The sequence below is a fragment of the Rhinolophus sinicus genome, linkage group LG02, assembly GCF_036562045.2.
Source record: "Rhinolophus sinicus isolate RSC01 linkage group LG02, ASM3656204v1, whole genome shotgun sequence".
NCBI classification, from domain to species: Eukaryota; Metazoa; Chordata; class Mammalia; order Chiroptera; family Rhinolophidae; genus Rhinolophus; species Rhinolophus sinicus.
Genome location: NC_133752.1, coordinates 30065619 through 30089253, shown reverse-complemented (window position 1 = coordinate 30089253; position 23635 = coordinate 30065619). Strand labels below are relative to the sequence as shown.

Below are 23635 nucleotides of genomic sequence, written 5' to 3'. Positions count from 1 at the left end.
TAAGCATAACAATTTAAAATGATACCTTCCTTTCGTCTGCTATTGTCATAGTTCCAGCAGCTTATTCTGAGTTGGTCTTTTCATGCAGTATCTTTCTTATACCTTAACTTTTATAACTTTCCTTTATTTTGGTCTCTCCATATGTATTCATGGAAGTTTCCTAAGCTCTTTCTTCCATTTCATTTATCTCCCCTTTAGCTGAATCCAATCTGCTCTTCAAGCTTTTAGTTTATAACTTTATTCTATTAATTTTTCTAGAAATTCTGTTTCTTTTTCAAAACTGGGTCATCTTTATTAGGCTCTTAATGTTTACTCATATTTTTCAATTCCCTTTTCCATGTCTTAAACATATTAAACTTAGTGTGTAGTAATTCTATTTTCTAAAACTGTACTGCCCAGTACAGCAGTCACTAGCTATGTGGCTACTTAAATTTAGATTAAGTTAAAAATCCAGCTTCTCAGTTGCAGCAGTTAAGTGCTCCAGAGCCACATACAGTACTGGGTAATACACATGACAACACTGACAACAGGTGTCTGAATCCACGGAGTCTGTTGGCGATGGCTCATGGGGCCATGTTTCCTTGTGTGTGTGTGTGTAATTTTCTTCTGCTTTATTATGAGTGCCCACTTTCTGTAAATTTATCTACGAAATTCTTTGAGGTCTATATTGAAGGAAAGTACTTCCAAAGGGGATCCGTCTTTGCTTTTGCCATGCGCTGGGAAGCATTACCAAAGTGGGACTCCTTTAAAGAAAAGTCTCAGTTTTAGGTCTTTCCGTCTACCTGCATAATGTGAAGTGGGGTTGCAAACTTGAGTGAAAGTAAGCTGTGGTTACAATGCTCAGGAGAGTGTTTTTCCTCTCCTAGTCAGTGACAATATTTGAGACACGATATTTTCCTTGCATTTCCCTGGGAAGGTGGGTTTATTTCTAGTTCACCTTTAAACTGAAGATACAGTCATTGAGATCCAGCTTTCTGCTGGGGTTGGGGTCTTTCCCCTACTAGAGTCTATTCTTGGTCCCATTCATCCTGCAAGATAAGATGTAAACTAAAACTTGATTCACTATGTTTGACAAAAGCCAGCTCCATGGGCCATATACATCACTGGGTTCCCACTTTTATGACTGGCCTCTAAGTATCCGGTACTTTCTAGTCAGCTCATGGATGCATTCAAAATGTATATTTTGAAAAGAAAAATTTTAAAGATTGGATATGTGTGTGAATGTTTGTGTGTATATATTATGAATGTGCACTTATTTGTGTATACAAATATGTGAGTGTTTGTGTAAATAAAATATATCTCCATAAGTTTAGCTTATTTCAGCAGAAGGGTTGGTTAGAGTATATCATCTACCATGATGCCAGAATCAGAAGACCACATCAATTGTTAAATGCCTAATGTAAGTTTTAAATCTAAAATTAATACTCAAAGCTACAATTTATGGAGTATTTTGCCTATCACCTATCAAACACTGTGTTTTAGAAACTTTCAAAACAAGTAATCCTATGAACTAAGAATTATCCTTTCAGAGTAATACCTGTCCCTGGTCTCATAGTAAGAGGCAAAAGAAATTCGTACCCAGATCTGTCTGACATCAAAAATTTTTCTCTTAACAAAATAGTATGGTATTGTTACTCTAATTTACATGAGGCAACGAGATTCTGGTCCACAACTTACATGTTATATAAAACACATGGGGCCAAATGTTTTTCAGGATTTTCATTACGTATGAAAAGTTATACAGGTTGTATAATACGTAACCCTCCCAGCAGAGTCTGGGGCAGCACCCCTTGATCAGATACACGAACATTTCTTCAGCAAAACTCAACAACAGTCACACTAACTGGGGTAGATAAAGGCCATAAAAAATTTCACATCAATTTTGGTTGGCTTTGGATATCAAATAAGTTACGAAAACACTTTAGGATGTCAGAGCTTTCTTGGATTTCCACATTCTTTTATCTGCAAGCAAACTGTCTAGTGTCCAACTTGGACCTAGGATTAACACTTAGGTTTTCTAACAACATTTCTTTTTAGGTATTACCAGATTTTTCCTATATACTTTAATGTAGCATTAATGGTACCAAGCTATGGGAAATATTATTTTTCACTTGTTAAATCTGAAATGAATTCTCTACTGAAAGGCTAAAACACTGCAGTTATTTTTCTTTGGACTAATGCACTGAGCTTACTAGGATGCACTGTACTTATCAATTCAATATAATTCAGCCCTTATCATATCAATATTATTTACAGTGGTAGGACTCCAGCTCTGTTAAATATATCCCTCCACTCCATACATTATCATTTTTAAATTTCCCACTGCTACAGGTGAAATGTTTTGTGTTTTAGAATTTACTTAATAAACGAGTGAAAAATTTATGAAAGTTCTGCAAGTATGTACATATTATCGATAATTGATATGGTATTAGTGGGATTTTGCCGCTTTGGGATCTTCCAGAAATATCATTTGTTTGCTGCATGTTACCACCTTAGAATCTCTTTTTGTTAAGCATACGAGTTTGCAAAATAGTTTAATAGCCAAATTTTGGAAACAACTGACCCCGAATGATGGTTTAAGTGTAGCAGTGAGCACTCTTACCACCAGAGAACAGAGGCCATGGCTTGCCTGGGACTTCAATTTAATATAATCCACAAAGATGATTAAATGCATTATGATTCATGTATGAGGTAATTCTAAATATATTATGCAGAACTCTAAGTTCAAAAAGTTGCTAATCATAGTAACAGTACTCGATGAGCACTCGTCATGTTTTTATCACCCAAACTCACAAAACTACCCAATAACCTACCAATTTTGAATGTTTTAAGTTCTTAGATGGACATGAGACCACTTTAGTAGATTGGGGTGGATTTTTGTTATTGTTTGTTTCAGGAAATGGTCCTAATACAGAGTCCAATGGTTTTGATTATGTTCCGAAACTCTGATTTTCCACTAAGGACTTAAAGCTCCAATTATAAGTTTCTTAAATTGCAAAAAGCTTTATATACACAGGAATATATGAAGCCAATTGTAGACTTTTGACAATAATGAAAAACAGATATCATGGATATTTTTAGTAAGTGTTCAGAAGTTATTTTAATCAATCATGTCAACTTCTCCAATCAAAATTTTTCATCTAAGTCCCTTACCAGGACTTAAACTGATTAGTTTGAATTTGACCTTCCTGTGCCTTTGGTATGTACACAGGTATAACAGGAAAAAAGGAAAGGTGGGTAAAAGGATCACAGGATAAATCACAATTGGAATAATCATGACTATAATTTAATAATTTCTCAATATACTCATCTAATATTTTTATCCAAAAAAAAAGTGGAAGTACTGCTCATTTACTCCATTATTTGTTAATTTGTGTCTATGTAGCTCTATTTTAGGGGCTACTGATATAAAAGTGGTCCCTGTCCTGGAGAATCTGTGCTAAATCTAATGAAGAGGATGCGATATAAATGAATAACTCTCAGTACAATGTGAAAAATGCTCTAAGTGAGGCATGAATACAATACTATAGGAGTAATTAAGGCCAACTAGGGCTCAAGAAGGGCTTTTCAGGAGAGCTGACATGTGAGCTGGGTCAGTGGCTGAGCAGAAGTTTGCTCAGTAAGGGGAGCATTTGGCAGAAAGAACAGCACAGGCAAAGGCCCAGCCAGAGGCTGGAACAGCACACTTGGCCCTTCTCATCTGGCACGTCAATTCTTGGATTATCCCTCAGGAGGAATCCTTATGCTATTTCAGAGCCCTCTAAATTGGGGAGACTATTACAGGAATGAAAGAGATCTAAAAATTGCTTATTTCATTTATAAAGTTGTATACCTGAGGAAATGTTGAGCACTTGGTGACTGCTGTATAAATCACCGAGGCTGAATCTCACGTGAACCTCGAAGGTGAGGCTGAAGGGTGTGGAGGTTAGAAAGAAGAAAGCCCAGGGTTTCACTGATGATAAGAAATTAATTATTTACAATCACTATTATTTACAATTAATTACTATCACGTTGTCATAAATTTTGTGATCTCTCACTTTCTCTCAATGTATTTGAAAATCACCCATCAAACTACCTCAATGAGTCCACAGGTCATCTCCGGAACGTCTGTGCTATTCTTACAGCACATCATATACTTCCTGGAGCCAAGCATGTACTGTAGCTACATCTCATTTACTTAAGCAGAAAATGTATTTGAGCACTCTTGACACTGTCAGGAACCAGAGATTTTAGGAATATAAATAGTGGGAAAATGAAAGTTAAGAGAGAACTTATGGATGTAGAGAGTAGAACTAATACAATGGTAAAGGCTGGATTGTGGGAAACAGGAATTTAAAGTTTCAAGTGTTTTGGGACAGGCAAAGAGAACTAGGTCTAAGACAGGGTAACTGTCCTTGTATCTCTTTTTCTGGGACTTTCCACATGACCCTGAATCTTCATTTCAATCTCACAAGCCTTATTTCTTTTTAACTCTGCAGCCATTGGAGGTTTGCTAAGGTGACACATTCAGAGTATGTTCTCATAATATATGATTGCTGGGAAAGAATAGCAAATGAACTATGTACCCTTCTCAGAGAGCAGAGCACTCAAAAATAAATTCACATGCCAAGCCTATTGTAAAAGTGAGCGTATTCACCTGTTGTGGAGTTCCCACAAAGGAACTTTCGCTAAGGAAGGCAGAGTCCAGCAGCCAGGGCCTTCGCAAGAACTTTCAGTCTTGCCCTCCAAAGACAAGTTAGGGGGTTCAAGAAAGACAACAAAAAGATGAACAAAACTGAGGAACACGAGCTCCTAAATGTCAATGTTTACAATATAAGCAAAATGATTTAGTTGTCATTAAAAGCAAGGTGGGGTTAAAATTTTCAAGGAAAAAAAAGTGAGGATTTTTTTAAAGGATAAATTGATGACTGAAAGCAAAGAACTGAAGTTTTTTTTGCCCTTTGAAAAGATATTACTTGTTTTACAGCTGACTCTAAAGCAGTACTTTTCTAAATTGTGAAATATGTTCATTTTAATAGAAAATAAATATATAGTTAAGATAGCACCCATACTTATGGAAAGGATATAAATATCTAAACAGATAGGATTACAAAAATGTTAAAAATGCATCCATATGTGAGCAAGGACTAGAAAAGATGACGAATAATGAAAAGTTAATTATTAGGGTGGAAAGGCTGTGTATAAATTAACTCATTTTATTTCCTCTGTTGTTGCTTTAATACAGACTAAAAGTTAAAAAGAGGAAAAGAACCCATAAAAATGCCTATCATAAATGTTATTTGTAGGAATCAAATAAATATTATCACAGATAAAATCAATGAGCATTTCACAAACGATTAAATCATAGGCAATATCTTCACTTTGGAAAATAGGGCCGGGTGAAATCCCAGAAAATGTTCACTGGTCACCACCTTCACCACCCCCCTCTTCCCCATCCCCCTTCAAGGCTGAATCAGGACATTTCTTCTGCTTCTGTTCTTTCTCTAATTCCTGACATTACCAAACCTGCTGCTCCTAAGGGAAGAAGAAAGGAATAGAGAAAACCAAGTTTCCTTACACACCTTTGTATGATTCTGGCCACTTCAAAGTCTTTCTAATTATATGGAACTCTGGTCAGTTCCAAATTGTTTAGTCAACCAACTCACCAGAAAGAGATAGAAAACTACAAATACTTTCCATTCCCAAGAACCAGTGGTCAATTAGAATGCTCTCTTTGCTTCTAGCATTCTAAGAGCACTAGAATTCCAAAGAAAATTATAATTTTAGGAGGAAAAAATATCTCTGAATCATAGTTTTTCTAAGCCTCAGAGTCATAATTTTTTTGGTAAGGGATAGTTAGAAGTTCAAACCATGTATGGATTGCATGAATTTTGAATGCTTTGTTCTCAAAAACATGGTCCTTCATGCATAATGGAAAAGCAAAAGGGGAGAGAACAATCCAAGTAAAACAACACTTTTCTGGATTCTGAGAAAATTCCAGATACAGGACAAAAACCCTGCTCTGGGTGGTCTATTACTTAAAAACCAAACAACAAAACTGTCGATGGCTGTTCTTATTCTCCATAAGTCTATTCAACAATAAAACATTCCCAATTAATTTAGGTCATATCTTGGCATTCTAATTGTTTAATAAAGTTAGATACATACTAAATTTATCTTATGTTACTAAAAGCTAGTTGCAAATCCTAGGCACAAAAATGTGGTATCAATATTGGGAGAGTACTTACTAGGGTACAACACCAGGAATCATACTGTGTATTCTTTGAACAATTTTCTTAGCCTGTCTGAATCACCAAATAATAAATGGTATCAATTTAGGAAAGAAACATGGTCCTTTTAAGCCATGTTATGGGTAGCAATGCTATTTACTGAGTGTATAATCACCAAAGTATTCAACGGTGATGGCATTTTTCATTTCTTTTCTTCCATAACATCGTCAATCCCAATGATCATGTACAGGAAAACAGTGCTTCATACACTTCCCTTAAGTTTAAGATGAGTTAAAATAGCCTTTCAAATGTCTCCCTTTATACAAGGACTTTCAGAGCAACAGCTGGAATTTAGGTTAAAAAAAGAGGAAGGACAGCCTGTATATAACATAGGTGACCAGAACTGATTATTAAGACCGCTTATATGATTCTCTTCAAATGAAGAGATTAAGAGCTTGGCAGATAACTACATACCTGCATGATGTTGACGAGATTCTTAAAGGCACAAGAATGCTCCCTTACGTTACTTGACAGTCCTATGATGCTGTTAGCAGCCTCTGATTATATTATTAACCGTTTACAGTTCATCAAAAGGCTTTGCAGTTAATTTGCTACGAAGCGAAAAGAACATGTTCCCTTCCTTTCCCTCCCGAAATTACTTCCTGGAATTTAGGATTGCCTTTAACCAACAAAGAAAGAAAACTGGTAAGGTACACATATTTTTTAATCTTAAACAATATTAAACTATTACATGGTGGCGGTGGTACTATGTAGACATAGTTTTTTCTCATTTAAACCATTCAAAAGTACCTAGGCAACGCCTACACACTTGTGCAAGAGGCCATTACAAAAATACACTTCTATATATCACTAGACATAATTTTGGTGGAAAGGAAGTCATTTGGAAACACTGAACTCTCAACCAACAGCATCAAAGTCAAATTTATAAACTGCCTAAGTGGTCTAAAGAGGAGGTTATTGAAGACCAAGCCCATCCATGAGCCTTTGTTTAGGGTGTGCTGGGTGCAAGCTAATATATGCTACTAGTCACAATTATGCTTCTGAGAGGCATAAGCCCGGTCAGAACATAAATTAAAATTTAAAATTTCTAACAGGCTGAAAATCAGACAAAACTCTGCTCTTGTGCAGCTTATCATACAGTATGAAACCTATCTTATAACACAAACCTTAAAATGTAAAAAGTACCCAGTAAAAAATTGAGGGTATGTTGAATAGGGTTATGATGACAGAACAATAAGGCTGTTTTTACAAACCACGCACAGAATCAGGACTATTTCTTCCTAGTTTAGCAAGTGCACTGAAACTATGTTTGGATTTAGGTCAAAGAAGAGGGAAATTTCAAATGCAAGTTCCAAGTTTTCATTGATGACTTATATGAGGATCTAATGGGGTGACAGATTCAAGAACGCAAAACATTACAGGATTAGACTGATAGGCCTACTCAAGAAAGGTGAAATTTAACAAGGATACATAAGGTAAGGCACTTGGATCCAAAAAAGAACTGATTCCATATTCAAAGTATGTGAAATATGTACTCTGATAGTCTGGCTGGTAGTATTATCTTAGTTCTCCCTTGTTAATGCTATATCCCACTAATACTCTAGAGACGACTGAGTCCCCAGTGGGGATGTCCTTTCCCCTGACTCAGGAATGCTATCCCATTCTGTACCCCCAAAGTCTTACCCATGTCTTAAAGCACATTGTGGAGATAGAGTCCCAGAGAGCAGTTTCCAGGCTCTCTGCTTCACGTGGAAAGGTGCTGACTCAGGTAGTAGATGGCTGTCAGCTGTGGCTAGTTGGCCATCAGCTGTAACCAGTTAGCCATTAGCCACTGATATAACTGCCGCGGCTGTGTTGGTTGGGGAGTCGGTCGGTGGGCAGGCAGAAAAGCGGACAGCAGGTTGCAGGTCGTGTGGCTCCAGCCTCCAGTAAGATTATAGTGGTATGACTCCCCTACCTATGGCTCCGTGGGTGTTCCTTTTTGGCCTAGCCACATCCTGCTTTCTTATGTGGGGAGCGGAAGCAGAGACCCTGCAGGTCGCCTCTCATGACAAATGGGGGAGCAAGCAGGGTCCCCCCTCACGACATTCTTCCCAATGAGCCTTCCTCCAGGTCCCAGTTAAAATCCCTTTACTTCTCTCTAATTCTCCTTCTGCATTTTGAGTTTCATTTACAGCTTTTTAGAAATAGCATCTTGGCATAGAGCAACCTGGGCCTATCTCTTAACTATGCTTTGAGGGCTAGGAGGCAAGCCTCACCCCCTGGTGCTTTCTTATGAAAAGTACTCAATAATGGTCACTGAATTACCATGCAGCAGAATCGCCTGGAGAGCTTAATAAAACACAGGTTTCTGGACCTCACCCACAGAGTTCTTGGTAGACCTGGCAGGGGAGTAGAAATCTGAATTTCTAAGTTCCCAGGTGATGCTGATGCTGCTGATCCAGGGTCCACACTCTGAGAAGCTGGGGGTTAAGATCAACCCATGAAGCAGAAGTTTATCACACAACCTTTATTTAGAATTTAAACTTTACAATGACTATAGCATTCTATGTGACCTTGAGACATAAGTAATCAGTGGAGAGCAACTACAGGCTCTTCTGTCATGAGGTGCCTGCACTTGTTGGTATGACACCCCATGTTTAGTTTACGTTCTACTTCTCAGCACAGGCTCGGGCTATGGGCTCATTCTCCCAAAGTTCTGTTGAAGCTCATCCACCTAGGACTAAACAAGCTCTATCTTTTAAATTAATAAATGCAGGGTCGGAAGAGGCTCTAGAGGTCCAGTCTCCTCAATAAACCACTTTGATAGCATCCTTAAGAGATGGTTGCACAGCATGATCTCAGTGTTTGAGATGCCATCACGTTGGAAAATAATCCCACTTTACTCTGAAGTATGTGAGAATGTCTTCCTTAAACTAGGCTGGTGTTTGTCTTTCCAAGACTTCTGCTTACCCATTGGTACTAGCCCACAATTTCTTACCTGACACTCTTGGGACCATATACAAGTATGTTTTATAACCTAATTTTTCAGATTTTAAAAAAAGTATTATTTTGGCACATACTGTATTGCCCTCAGTCAGGTTCAAGATGGTATTCTATAATCGAACTCATTTTCAGTGAGATGTGAATATTTATGCTTAGTAGAATAAAGATTATCAATAACTTCACATTAATTAGGGTCAGATTTTGCCACCAAATTTACCAAAAGATCCCCCTCAATTTTCAGATATTTTTCAATTCCAAATTTATGATTAAAAGTCTGTGGACGTGTATGATTTTGTCCTCTGTGACTCCACAAAGCCTATTTCCTCTTCCACACTAGCCGTCCGTCAGCTCTCTGAAGACAGCATCAGACCCCTCCCCAATGCCCACTACGCCTCCTCCTATATGTCACCATTCTTCTAAATTATCAACTGATAAAGTAATCCAGTGTAATGAAAGAGGACTAGGAAAAAGGTCAACTACTCATCCAAAGCAGCCTTATTTCATTATTTAAAGTTCAAAAGCAACGTGAGAGCACAGGAGGAGCAGTCCAAAAAAGGTGGCACTCAACCCTAGAAAGAGACTTGTGAGGCTGATGGGCTAGACAGTGATTTTACTAATTGAAGACATGGATGAAGAATGAAACTTTAGGGCCGGCCCGGTGGCTCAGGCGGTTAGAGCTCCATGTTCCTAACTCCGAAGGCTGCCGCTTCGATTCCCACATGGGCCAGTGGGCTCTCAACCACAAGGTTGCCAGTTCAATTCCTCGACTCCCGCAAGGGATGGTGGGCTGCGCCCCCTGCAACTAGAAAATGGCAACTGGACCTGGAGCTGAGCTGCGCCCTCCACAACTAAGACTGAAAGGACAACAACTTGAAGCTGAACGGCACCCTCCACAACTAAGATTGAAAAGACAACTTGACTTGGAAAAAAAGGCCTGGAAGTACACACTGTTCCCCAATAAAGTCCTGAAAAAAAAAAAATGAAACTTTATCTCTGTGATTCCAAAACAGAAAAAAAGAGAATCCTTGTTGACCACTACTGTGTGCCAGGAACTGTTTGCTGATTTACATACGTGATCCCCAATCCTTACAACTGCTCTGTGAAGCAGGAGATGTCATCATTTTATAGATGAGGAAATTAACACCTTGAGAAGTTAACTGCTCAAGGTCACACAGTAAGCCAAAGGCAAAATTACCTGAGCCCAAAGTCTACGCAGGCTCCTTCCAATATACCCAAAGGGTACCAATGAATGGCTCAGTAAATCTGTTCTTAGCCTTGCCTCTACACACATTTTAATCAATGACTTTAAAGAGGATGAAGATATCTGCCTTTCAAATTCTGATAGGACAAGAAAATGGGAAAAATGAAAGACACCATATCACTGGATCCAAAATGGCTAAAAAGGACCAAGTGACATTGAGAAGAGGGGATTTGATATGGATTAATGTGAAACTTTACAAGTTGATAGGTCCATACACCAAGGTGTTGGAAGAAAATAGTTTTAGTTGCCTAAAATTAACTTTGAGCCCAGGTGTCAAGAGGTGATTAAAACTCTAAATCCTGTGGCTACATTAACAGACCACTAATGCCCAGAATGAGGGATGCCACCAACCAGCCCTGTGCTATAATGGTCAGACCCAATCTGATGCACTCAATAGTTCCAACTTCAAGCCTTTATTGAACCAAAACAAAGTACGGAACGTGGAGGGTTACAGAACAGGAAAAGTGTAAAACCAGATAACTGTAAGAACTAAGAATGTTTGTTGAGACCAGAAGAGTAAAAAGGGGTGAGAGCAAAGCAATGACAGCAGTCTCAAATACATATGGAAGCACGATTCCATTTATTTTCAGTGATGGCCCTAAAATGCAAGTGCCCTTCCCAGCAGGGGCAGGGAATAGTGGGAGAGTGACAGGTGAGGGAGTTCCTCATGCAGAGGGTTGGCCTCACCTGAGGAGAGGTACGGCACTGTGTCTACTAGCCAGAATGTTAGGCCAGCCCACTTCTAAGGCCCCTTCCCTCCCCTACTGTCTCTGTTCACAGGGAGTTGAATGGGGGGAGGGGGGCTGTAGGCAACAACGCCCCTGCTTTGTCTGTAGAGAACCTCTAACAGTGGGAATTGGGAGCAAGGAGGCTGGCTGAGTGACACTTCAATGGACTGCCAGCAGGGGAGAGATTTTTAGGCAAGCAGAGACATGTAGCCCTCCTCAAGCCCTACAGGGTAGGTAATTATCCACTCTGAATCCTTCAGGGGCTAACCCCACTGGAGCCTGCAATTCCTTCTGTCCTCCTCCCACTCACCCCGTGGGCCAGGGCCCCAAGGAATCTCCTTTTTGACTTCATCATACACACACACACACACACACACACACACACACACACACCCCAACCTCCTTGCCCAAATGTACATCAAACAGTAGGTGTGATTAAATACATCCTTTTAAAATCCCTTAGGCTGAGTTCTGCCTTACCCATTCATAACAAAAATCAGTCACAAAATTATTGGACAAACAGGCCAACTGAACAAAAACCGGTCTCATTTTACCTGGAAGCAGTATAACCACTCATAGAAAGGTGATGATGTGGGGTTAAAATTCAGGTAGAAAAACAAGACAAAACATGGTAGATAAAAGAAGGAAAAAACTGAACTTAAATGCAAAATAATTTCCAGAAGATTATCATATTAAAAACTTGAAAAGTATAAAGTATAGTTCATCTTTTTCTAAGATGCACAAGCAACACTGCCTACGAAGAACTCTTACTTTTAAAATGCCCATGTGGTGTTGGTCTAGTACTTTATAAAATCTGTATCTTCCCACCAGGTCTGCTTTGTCCCTCTACTATTAATATATATATTCTCCTAAACCTTCAATACTTCAGTTGTACTAGCTATTCAACCAAATATTCTAAAATCAAAGGGTTAATCTTTATAGAAACATGTGTATGCTAAATTGCCACTTCAAATATTTCCAATGAGGTAATGTACATCTCCTTCACTTTCCTTTTTTTAAAAAACAACAACAACTTTAGATGATTATGCCGCATAGTTACATTCCAGGTTTGGCTACTCCACTCAAATCCGGGAAGCTCAGCAATACACAGGATCAAATGCCTGGAAGGTTGCCTTTGAGGACTCCTAACTGCAGAGGAGAGTCACGATTTACATGTTTCAACAGCATAATACTAAATCCTCAGAGTGCCTGAAGGGTCAAATTATATCGTTTAGGGTCATGTGCCCTCCAATAAGATTTGTATTTTCTTTCAAAAGTATAAATGTTGGTGATTATAGACCCTGATACACTTGTAAGATTTTGAAATAATGTTCTAACTCCAAACAGCCAAGAATAAAATGGGAGATACTCTCTAATATTTTTTATGAAATTACATAGGTATGTAGGCACTGCAAATTACATAGCTACCAATAAGAGCTCTGAGTATTCCTTTCAAATTCTGAGAGGTTGACCAAAACATCACATTGTACACTTTAAATATATACAATATTTTTTTTTGGTCAATTATACCTCAATAAAGCTGGGGAAAAAAATCTGAGAGGCTGTCTAATCATTTCTGCTCAGGATAAAGCGATTTAATTCAGAATAAGTTTGTTTCAGCTTGTCATAAAGTCAGTGTTTTTTTTTTTATTTTAAGTACTTTAAAATTCATGGTAATTAACATTAATTAAAATATATTTTAGTGCCCCTCCCCTAACAATTATTCTTCAAACAGTACAGGATTTTGAAACTAAAAGAAGACAATTGGTTAAATAAGTTGTTTTCAAGATGTTGTTACAAAAAACATCATCAAAGTCAGAGACTTCCTTTCAAAACAGAAGGTCTAAGCAACATTTTAAATATCGCCAAGTTATCTTCACAGTCTGTCTACCTTAGATTTCAATCTGGAGTTCGTATGAGATCAAACTGTCCTCAGAGCCCCGAGGAGAGCGCGTTCAGCAGCCCTCCCGGGTGCTGGCGTGATGGACGGGGTCCCTGGGTGCGGGCGGGCAAGGGGCGCGGGCAGCCTGAACGTGGGCGGGCAGGTACCAGTGACCATGCTGCCCAGGGCCTGATTTTATCCTGCAGGACTATAGGACCTTGGAACCTAAATCTGCTTGTCTTACCCATTATATTCCAGAATATTATATATTTTAGATCTATAACCCATATTTTATTTGACTCAAAGTATCTGAAATATGGCTTTCTTTTTTTACCATTCCAAACACTGGGGAATTTACACATGCACGTATTCTGTAATGAGCACTAATATTGTCCTACGGAATATATCCAACTAAATATAAAATGCCAAAAGATAATATTCACGCAATTAAAAATTTTTTTCTGTGAAACAGTCTATTTCCTTTAGTATATTGAAAACGCTAAAAAAAAAAAAAATGTGAATTGTGGGCTTCCCCCCCCCCCGACTAAATTACAAATTACTGAAACCTAAGAGTTTAAGGGATTACTAACCACATTATTTCCCCCCGTGATTATGCCACCCTTAAGAGCACCACAACAAACCTCCTATTTTTGCATCTTTAATAGAAATTCAGGCTTAGATAAGGCAGCCTGGCAACAGGTCATGGAGAAACTCAAATACTAAAAATGCATAAATAGGTAAGGTAGTGCATCTCAAAAAGTTGGTAACAAAATGAAATAATGTTTTAACTGAGTGCAGAACAGACATGTTCTTTCCTAATGACAATAATAATAGCTAACATTTATTAGCACCTAAATATTAGGTATGCATTTGCACTGCCTTGACACAAATCCATGACTGTCTTCTACTATTACTCCCATTATACAGTAACGAAATGGAGGATTAAAATACTTAAGTAACTTGCTTAATGTCCTACAGCCATGAAGTGGTAGAGCTGAAGATTCAAGTACAGGCAACCTGGTTCATGGGCTTTGGACACTGCATTACGTGTACATGTGCGCGCGCACACACACACACACACACACACAGGCGCAGGTACAGGTGACTATGCCTGACAGTTTACCTAGCATAGACATATCTACATAACAGGCACTTAGGAACTGCAATCTGGTTGGAAGAAGGGATTAGAGGTTCTGTCTTGAAAAATGTTTTTACTTAGCACAGGTGTTTATTTGCGTTTAGGGTTTTGCCATTGATGAGGGAGGCTACCACCCACCCTCACCCCTTTCCCAACCAACCCTTGGAGCTGCCACTGGCTGCATGAGGATAAAAGAGTTCAGAATTTAGGGCTGGGATGTCAGGAATCCAATGGTTCTTCCACCTAGGCCAGAATGGAGCCAAAACGGAGCTTGCTGGGGCATGGTACCTATGGGTGGCACATACCACCTTGCCTCATTTTCCTCCTCTGTGTTCTTTCCTTCCTTGTATGTGAACATGAAGCCACTTATAACAACATCCTCTAAGTAGCCTGGAAGGATGACAAGATGGGATTAAGGATAGGAAATGATAGGGAGACTCGAGTGAAAATGTTAGCTGAACCCAGCCTGAAGGAGAGTCAGAGGAGAAAGGCCTAAAAATACAGACTGCAATTCTCTACTGTAGCATAATTATAAGAAACTAGAAAGAATCATTCCATTTCTCCCAGGGCCTACAGTACATACTCTAAGCTTCAATGTTTATAATAAAGTACATTCATTAATAGTTCAAAAATACACTTAAGCCTTAAATGTTTGGAAACAGCTCTGCCGTTTTTCTGCTCGTTAACTCTATACTAGGAAATAAAAGTTGTAACCCGAAGTATGTGGTTGTTTTCCATTTGAGTTTATTTAATTTTCAAAACAGTGAGTCATCTGAACTATGCAAATGAAAGCTATGATGGTTTTACTCAAATGACTAACTATAGTTTATATATAGAACATGTTTCTTTAAATAGCAGGGCATCCAGTTCTAACTATCCAAGCAAACTATCTTTTCTTCCCTTAAAATCTGGAAACTGATTACCTCGCAAAGGGCAGACTGGGCTCCACAACAGTCAGGGAGACAGATGCAGAGCTGGCTCCCCGACAGAAGCGCAGGTATACTACTCTCTCCATGTTGAAAATGAAGAGAAACCAACGGAAGGAGCAGAGCGAAATGTATGCGGCCATTTTATGATAGACCTTTAGGAAAATTAGGGAAGGAAGTCCATCTTGGATAATCTCAGAAATGTTTACAGCTATAAAATCAGTGACCAACAGGTTCACTATTCTATAAGAATATCTAAAAATATAAGGCCTTTTTTTTTTTTTACTGTAACTTGGAGTCACAAAAATACACACTGGCTCATGTATCAAAATGCTTCAGATAGATACTTAAAGTTAATCTCCAAAAATATCTGACATTACCCACAAGAAACAGGAAAAACACAGATTTCTTACCTCAAAAAGAATTCAAGGGGTTTTCCAGCTTTCCTTAGAAATTTGGCTTGAAGAAAACACACACACTATAGAGATTTGCCTTACTTTTCATGTAAATCTACAGCTTTCAGTAAACGTAAAGAAACTCTCCTCAATTTATATTCAAAATATCAGGGGATTATTGAAACCCCTAATTTGTGTTGAAGTCTGTGGCAAGTTTTATACCTTGAGTGAAATGCAATCTAATTCCTATGTGGTTATGTTTAAAAGGGAGGGGGAGAAAGCATCTTTATTGGAGCCAATGCTTCAGGCAGCCCTGGAGCAGAGTGGATCCAGTTTGAAAAGAACTGGCAACCCTAAAACTTTTTGATAAGATAAAAATTCATTGATGTTGGCTCACACGAGGCCCACTTCAACTCTGCACTTGTCCTCCGAGTTTCCTTGGCATATCTGCTCCTTTCCTCTATCTGCTTTAGCATAACTTTATTTTTCTCTTTTATCTTTCGATAACTGCACCCAGGGACCGGAGGGGATTGATTTTTTGTTTTGACTTATTGTTTGAAGATCTGTAACTCAAAGCAGCTCTCACGCCTCTGATGTCTAAGCTGGAGCGGCATAAAAGGTAAGCCCAGGCCTGGGTAGCAAGCTGAGCAGCAGCAATGCCATTTTATAATCACCATCTAGGTTTTCATCTTATTTTGCCTCCTGCTCCCCCACCCCCAACCCTTACCCAGGCAAGCTGGCAAAGTGTGAGGTTACTCCTACACCTTTGTTAGGTGACAAGAGCAAGTTAAAATAAAAATAAATGCCTGGACAGCTTTGTGTGCCAGGGCTCTGAGATTAAATATACTTCTACTTAAAGCAAGAAGTTACTTCCTACCTAGAAAAAAAGGCCCTGCTTTTATTCACAATGAAAGGAAACTTCAATGCATTTCAGAAGGTTGCTTTAGAAAAATAACATTTGAAGACAACGGAAGATAGTACGCCTGACAAAATCATTTCCCCAAAGGCTTAAATAAAGATGAAAAAACATTAATGCTTTTTTGAGGCAGATTAACAAATTCAAAACAAAAACGTTCCTCTTGAACCAGAAGATGTTCAAAGACAGACAGATTCACATATACAGGTTAGAAACTTGCCTATTTTCAGAGTTTGGAGTCAGGAGCATATACCCCAAATTAGCAAATGTAGCAACACGAACTTCAACGACTTTCTTTCTCCCAGTATAATTCTCAAATTATTAGGATGACTTTTACCTTCCTTCACATGCTAGTAAACACACATACAAATACCCACAAGAGTTTTTGAGGGTCTGTTCCCTGAAGTTGTTCAGCTTGCTGAAATATGGTTACATATGCAAACATTATCTCCCAATTGTAACCTCATTTTCTGCTCTGCTGGACAGCATGACCAGCATTTGTCATCGTGCCTCCCCCACCCGCCACATCATTCATATGTCTATAATTGTCATCGAGATGTGGCATGTCAGCAGGACTCCAGTGTTCTCTGCTCCCCGTCTCCACACAGTCACTCAGGTAACAAACCCGTAATCTCGTCCTGTTTTCATGATGGTTGAATTACACATAATTGTTTCTGCACAGTGATTGATTTCTGCCTGAATAGAGACCTCTGCCTTTTTTCAATGCAAGCGAGTGGCAGCCAAGTCTCTCCATCTAGGAGGAGGCAGCAGCCTTTGAAGAGATCAAAGCCAAGGCCGCAAGCAGTTGTGCGCCCTGGGAATATGGAAAGCCTTTATGCTCTCAACCCCATTTCCAGCATCATGTTGGATTGCAGCTGCATTACATTCGGCCAGCATTCTTAATGCTTTTAGTATTGACTCTGACATCACCGATAGCTGTTTTAAAGTAACAAAAGCTGAAAGATGACTTATTTTCACAACTCTGTAATTGGAACATGCAAAGATGGGGGTAGGGAAGCAAGAATGAAGGGGAGGGAAGTACATTTGCTTTTAATTTAAAGCAGCACAAAAGAAAGCCAGCAAAAAAAAAAAAAAAAATTATATAAGTTTCCACAAATGAAAAACATGTTTTTCATATGGAAAAACCAGCAGGGGCATTTTTATAACTCAGACCACACAAAATGAACTGATGGCTAAATACACACTTTTTCAAGCCTAGAGGGTAAAACGAAAACGATGGGCTAAGTGATTCCAATTGGGAAAGGGACTCGAACATGGATTCGGTCTGAAGACTCTGCAGACACCTGATGCAAGGTGAACTGGAGCAGCTGCTCAAGAACGCCCCCCCCACCTGCTCCCTCTCCAATCAATTAAGTATAGAGCTGAAATTTGCATTTGTAATAAATCACAGACTATTTGGGAAATTGTAAATGTATAATTCCTTATTAACAGGAGAGGAAGAACAGAAAAGTCAAAGGAGGTTTTCGATGAGGACTCCAGATACACAGGCACAAATCTGTCATACCCTGACACTTGAATCAAAACCTGAAGCCACTAAACAGAAAAAATGTTTAAGGATACAATTACCAAAGCATATCAACCCCAGCATTATACTCTTTCTTAAAATAGCAAGTAAGAGTGAAGGTATTTTTGATTTTTAAAAAAATTAAGGCGTCTTGGTCATTATTAAGCACATTGTGCAAATAATCCATTACTACATTTAAAATCAACACAGAAAATAAGTAGGTCAACCATAAATAATTATATTACATCTTTAATGCTCTGTATGCCCAGTAATCTCTACTCCCACTCTATGAGAAAACCCTCTAATATTCCAATTCCAATACTCAAATTGCTATTTTTGAAAATGTCTGACCCAATTCATATGTAGTTCTATACTGACTCTCCAAATGTAATAAATGACAAGGCTGTAGGATGGAGAGAGTGGGAAAGCAGAAGAACTTCTAAAGAATTGAATGCGTCTCATTTATTAAAGTGCCCTTTTTGCAAAGGTTTAATATTATTTATGCAAAATACTATGAACCATCAGTATTTTACTTTTCCAAGTCTATGAAGTTCTGAAACTTCCTGACATTGAAGATATGACTAGAAAATAACTTGCATTTTTTCATTCTGTACAAAATCTCTTAGTTCTGAAACACCAAGTAATTGGTGAACAACAGCTGCCTTTGGTGATAGCATTTTGAATCAACAGGCTTGGTTGTAAGGTACCCAACTATACATTTTCTTTGAAAACTTTGTCTGAAACTGTGTGAGCTAGAAAACTATTTTAACAGACTACCTACCTCAGTTTCCCAGGTTTCGGTTTTAATGCTTGTTTTATTTGGAGTGTGTTTATTGTTTTGGAAGAAGGGGTGCAAACTATATGAATTCAGAACTGCAATACAAAAAAAAAAAAAATGTACACGAATTGTAACAGTTCAAAGACTAGATCTTTTTCTCTTGGAAAAATGCTGTCTTTCCTTAATTTTACCATATTCAGAAATAAGTTCCAGTGAGCCAATATTTTTCTCTAGGTTGTAATTCTAGTGAGCCTATCATGTTTTCCACATCCCAAGGCCCCAATCTAATTTCAGATTACCAGGCAAAACCCCTCTCTTTTGTGACTCTCCAGTGGCACAATAGCCACCGAAGCTTCCCTGACTTCTCATTCATCTAAGGAGAAGTCAGCACAGGCTAACGGAACCCAGGCCCCTTGCTCATAAACACGCGTTCCACTTGTCCTCGCCTTTCCCGTGCGTCCACCATTCTTCAAAGCTCTCCTCAGAGGAACCTGAATTTAGAGTCACCTGAACAGCTCGTGAGGTGTGCTCAGCCACCAACCTTGAGAGAGACACGACAGCGGCTGCACAGAAACACTGCAGCCTCGGGAGCTTCGGGCTTCACACACTCCTAAGACCGGCCCTCAGCAAAAACTGCCATAATTGAGAACTGAGGTGACAACACTGTCATAATATGCAGCAGACTCGTTATGTAGCATAATCTGAATGCTGACCTATTTATTTTTTCCTTCAGGAAGGAATATGATCTCCTGGAGGACCTGGGGGGGGTGTATGCTGCTAACTGAAAAGAAAATGAAAACTGCCTCAGAGGTGAAGAGAGGGAGAGGCAAGTTGGTGAGGAACAGGCACAGCCCAAGGACTGGGATCCCTCCAGGTGAGGCATTTAAATCACTTCATACAAAAAAAGCATTTATTCTTAAAACCTTTAAATAATCAGATTCCATGCTTTCCTCTGATATACCATTCCACAGTGTTTTTTAATCCCTCCCTTGGAAGTAATTCTTCCAACCTAAATTCTTTCAACAATTTAAGCCCATTTCCTTTGGATGTTTCTTCAGTGAAGAACAAAGCTGGTCACAAACTTGCATGAAAGAAACAGTCTTATACTTAAGAGATGATTTCAAACCGCCCTCCTGCCTTCTCCAAGTCAAATGACCGGCTCCTTATCAAGCAAGGCCCTCTGGGGACTCGCAAAGAGTTCTGCCATCAAGAACCACAAGAATATGTCAAGATTTGGACAGTACCCAATTGTCAACATGCTCATAAAAGACTGAAAAACTGTCTCAGACAGCATAAGGCTTTCTTTTCAAGAGATTTCATCACTTGCACACCCAGCACAACATTTTTGGTTTAAAATAGCAAACCCCTTCACACAGACATTCTAATCTAGGGGAGGAAGGCAGCGGGATTCCCACACAGCTGCTGGAGGGCAGGACCACAGAGGGGTGAGCAGGACACACCACAAGGTCAGAGTGAAGCACAACCTCACATGATGTAATGTAGCTGGGCCACACCAGGGTCACACACAGCCTCAGCCCACAGCCTGTGTGTGCAGCAAACCCAGGTGATTCCGAGCAATCTGCAAGGAACCTACATATCCGATACAACCAGACAAAAACAGAAGTATTTTCCTGAGTGCTGCACAATCTGCTGGTCTCATAAATAAACTTCCTATGAAATACGCAGCAGCCAGACTGTCAGGAGCATTTCACTGCAACAAATAGGAATATAGCTCCCACTCTATATTCCCCATCAATGTACAGCAGTGAGTTATAATGTATGACACAAAGAGTATACAGCATCAGCCACTGGGGTGCAGGAAAAAAATAGTACAACGTCAATGTATATTTTTACATTAAAATTTTAAGCTTTACAAAAAATATTTAATATACAGATTATCACTGGGGCCCCCACTTGCTCTGTGTGTCAGATGGGCAAGAATGCCAAGTCGATTGAAGAAAATGCTAATAATGCAAGAAAAAGCAAACATCAAGAAAACTGCAAAGCTAACTCTTACCCCACTTCTACTACCAACTCTTTAAAAGCTTGCATTAGAGCTAAAATCTACAATGAGATCTGACAAGAAGCTGACCAAAATAATTAGAAATTATCAATTTTATTTGAAAGAAGTTGCAGCTTCCATCAATGACCATAAACATTGCCCTAAGTGTATACTGTAATCTGAGTTGTTAAATAATTATGCAAGTACGGCATATAACTCAAATAACTATACAGTGGTCAAAATTTTTAACTGATAGGAACGTGAAGTCAAAAAAATTCTTACCACTGATTTATATATCTGAAGTTATCAATCAATTTTGATTTTCCTTCCTCCAAAAATAGACTAAACCAACCCCTTTTCTCACAATACTGATAACTCATCCACATGAGTGAGAATATCTAACCTTTGGGAGGCAAGATACAGCTATGAAAACCCAGAGGGCAAAAGGAATGACGTAGTGACACATGCTACAACATGGATGAAACTTGAAAATGTTATGCTAAGTGAAAGAAGCCAGTCACAAATGACTATGTGTTATGATTCCATTCTTGTAAAATGTCCCAAACAGGGAAATCTATTGAGACAAAAAATAGTTTAGTGGTTCCTTAGACCAGGGGTTGGGGGGGGGTGTGAAGGAATCGGGAGATAAGGGAATGATAGCTAAAGGGTGTGACGTTCCTCTCTGAGGTGATGAAAATGTTCTGAAATTGACTGTGGTGATGGTTGCACACATCTGTGAAAATACTAAAAACCATTAAAGTGTATACTTTAAATGAGTGAGCTGCATGGTATGTGAATGAGTGAGCTGCATGGTATGTGAATTATATCTCAATAAAGTTATTTTAAAAATAAGTAAGCACTGAATAAATGTTTGCTGAATGAATATGTGAATAAATTCCTCCTCCCCAATTTAAAAAGAAAAAAAAAAAAGCCAGAGGGGAAACTCTCCTGGATGTGATCTCCCTGAGAAAAACTACAGTGTGGCTTAATCCTTGTCCACAGAACTACCTGGTGACTTTAAAACAACAAATATTTATTCATGAAAATGCAGCATCTGGATGAGAACCGTAGATAAGGAATTCTAGGAAGAGATTGAGGCATGAGAAGAGGAGAGCAGAAAATAGGGATGGGCTGGTTCTCTGAAGACAGACCTTTTTTGCAAGTAATTCAACCCAATGAAACTATTCAAGTCAGATGTCCAGACCTTACTTGGTGTAAGTTTGCACTTGTGATGCCCCCAGAAAGTTACTAATGAACACGATGCCCTGTTCAAGCAAAAGCAGTACTGGGTCAGTTTTCTACCCTATTTACTCCTAGAGTAGGAACACCTCCTTTGCCAAAGCACCAAGGTCAATTCTGATGCTTGCAGTACTGGTAAGACAAGGAGAGAAACGCGAATGTTTCCTTCTCTGATCTGGCTCAGAGGTCTGGCACCGAGAAGCCCAGGGGCTTTTAAACAAGCGCACTACCATGACCGAGCCTCCCTTAGTTCACGCAACAACGATTTGTTACTACCAGGTTCCAGATAAGAAAACTAAGGCTGAGGAAGTTGGAGACTTGTTCAAAGACACACAGCTAGTGAGTGACTCGCCAAGTCCATGTCAGTGTTTTTCCCCTCCACCATGACATTAACAACAATAGAACTGAAAAAAAAAAAAAGAAAAAAAAAAGCCTTTTAAAATATGTTTTTCTTCCGGTAGCCAAGTATTTTTAAACTTCACATTGCATAGACATTACTGAATTCACGCAAAAACTATTAAAATAATAAACAAAAAATAAACATCCCTGAATTATAAACTGTTTTCTCATTTGTAGGTCAAATGTCATATTTCTCATGCCACTACACAGAGACTCCTGTTCTTTCCTGATAACCAGACATCTTGGGAGGGAACATTTCTTTTTGAAAAACTTAATTTTTGATTAATTTCCCCAATTAGCTACATAAGAACCCCTCATAAAATCTAGTTAATACAGTGTCGCTTTATTTAACTTTGCTTTTAGCTTAGAATTATTTGCTAAATGGTCTTTAAGACACAAAAGCAAACATCCTCAGGTCTGCAAGTCACAGATCGATATTAGCATCTTATTCCTGGCAGGTAGTGATTCCCTGACATGGGTATTGACCAAATATTTCTTATATAGCGTGATGAAGTCACATGATTTTCAAAGCAGTCATTTCCTGCTGTGTTTCCAATGATCACAAAAGTTTTCAAACTGTTTATGAATAAACAGAAGCAGAAAGGTAAAAGTAATTTTCCCATTAGACACGTAGCAAGTGGCTGATCCTTGATTCGGGCTTAGGCAGTCAGAGCTAGTGTGTTCTCACCACTACACACTATATAAATAAATGGAAAACTTATCTATCTTTATGAGATTCTGTTTGCCTGATGCTAATTGTCATCCAGTCTGACAATAACTATTTAAAATGTGGTTACAGATTACACAGAGTAAACATCTTACAAGTCAAAGTTTCTGGTGGCTGTGCTAATGAAATAAGTGACACAGCACCAACAACACACAACAGAGGAGGGTTAACTCTATACATCAGTTAACTTGGCAGCCATTGCTTATAAACCTGGTCATTTAAAATGTGTTATGATGGATGTGTTAACTAAATGTATTTTTTAAACAAATAAAGTACTTTTCTTAATTACTCTTAGGTTACTTAATATGAGTGAACTTTTAATTAAAAAAAAAAGTATTTATTAAGCAACTTTCCTAGCCCCCCAAAAACAGAGCTATCTACACAACCATTTGTAAACAAGTAAACCAAATACTCTCTACCATACTTCAAATGCGCCTGAAAGCAGGTAAAGAAAGAATGACACATTTAAAAAATTACAGTCCTGTGGAACTGCGGGAATAGGCT

The 23635-nt window shown here is 38.7% G+C and overlaps 1 protein-coding gene across 8 annotated transcripts in view; it reads right to left on the bottom strand.

The window, feature by feature from the left end:
* LEF1 (lymphoid enhancer binding factor 1) overlaps nucleotides 1-23635 on the bottom strand; it is a 111926-nt gene that overhangs the window by 67990 nt on the left and 20301 nt on the right. The window contains exon 1 of one of the 8 annotated variants that reach the window (XM_074322645.1): nucleotides 7914-8167. The exons of the other annotated variants lie outside the window; for them this stretch is intronic. Coding sequence (XP_074178746.1) covers nucleotides 7914-7931 — 18 coding nt within the window. The 5' untranslated portion in view covers nucleotides 7932-8167. Of the gene's footprint in view, nucleotides 1-7913; nucleotides 8168-23635 lie in introns of those variants that run through there. 8 annotated transcript variants of the gene reach the window in all.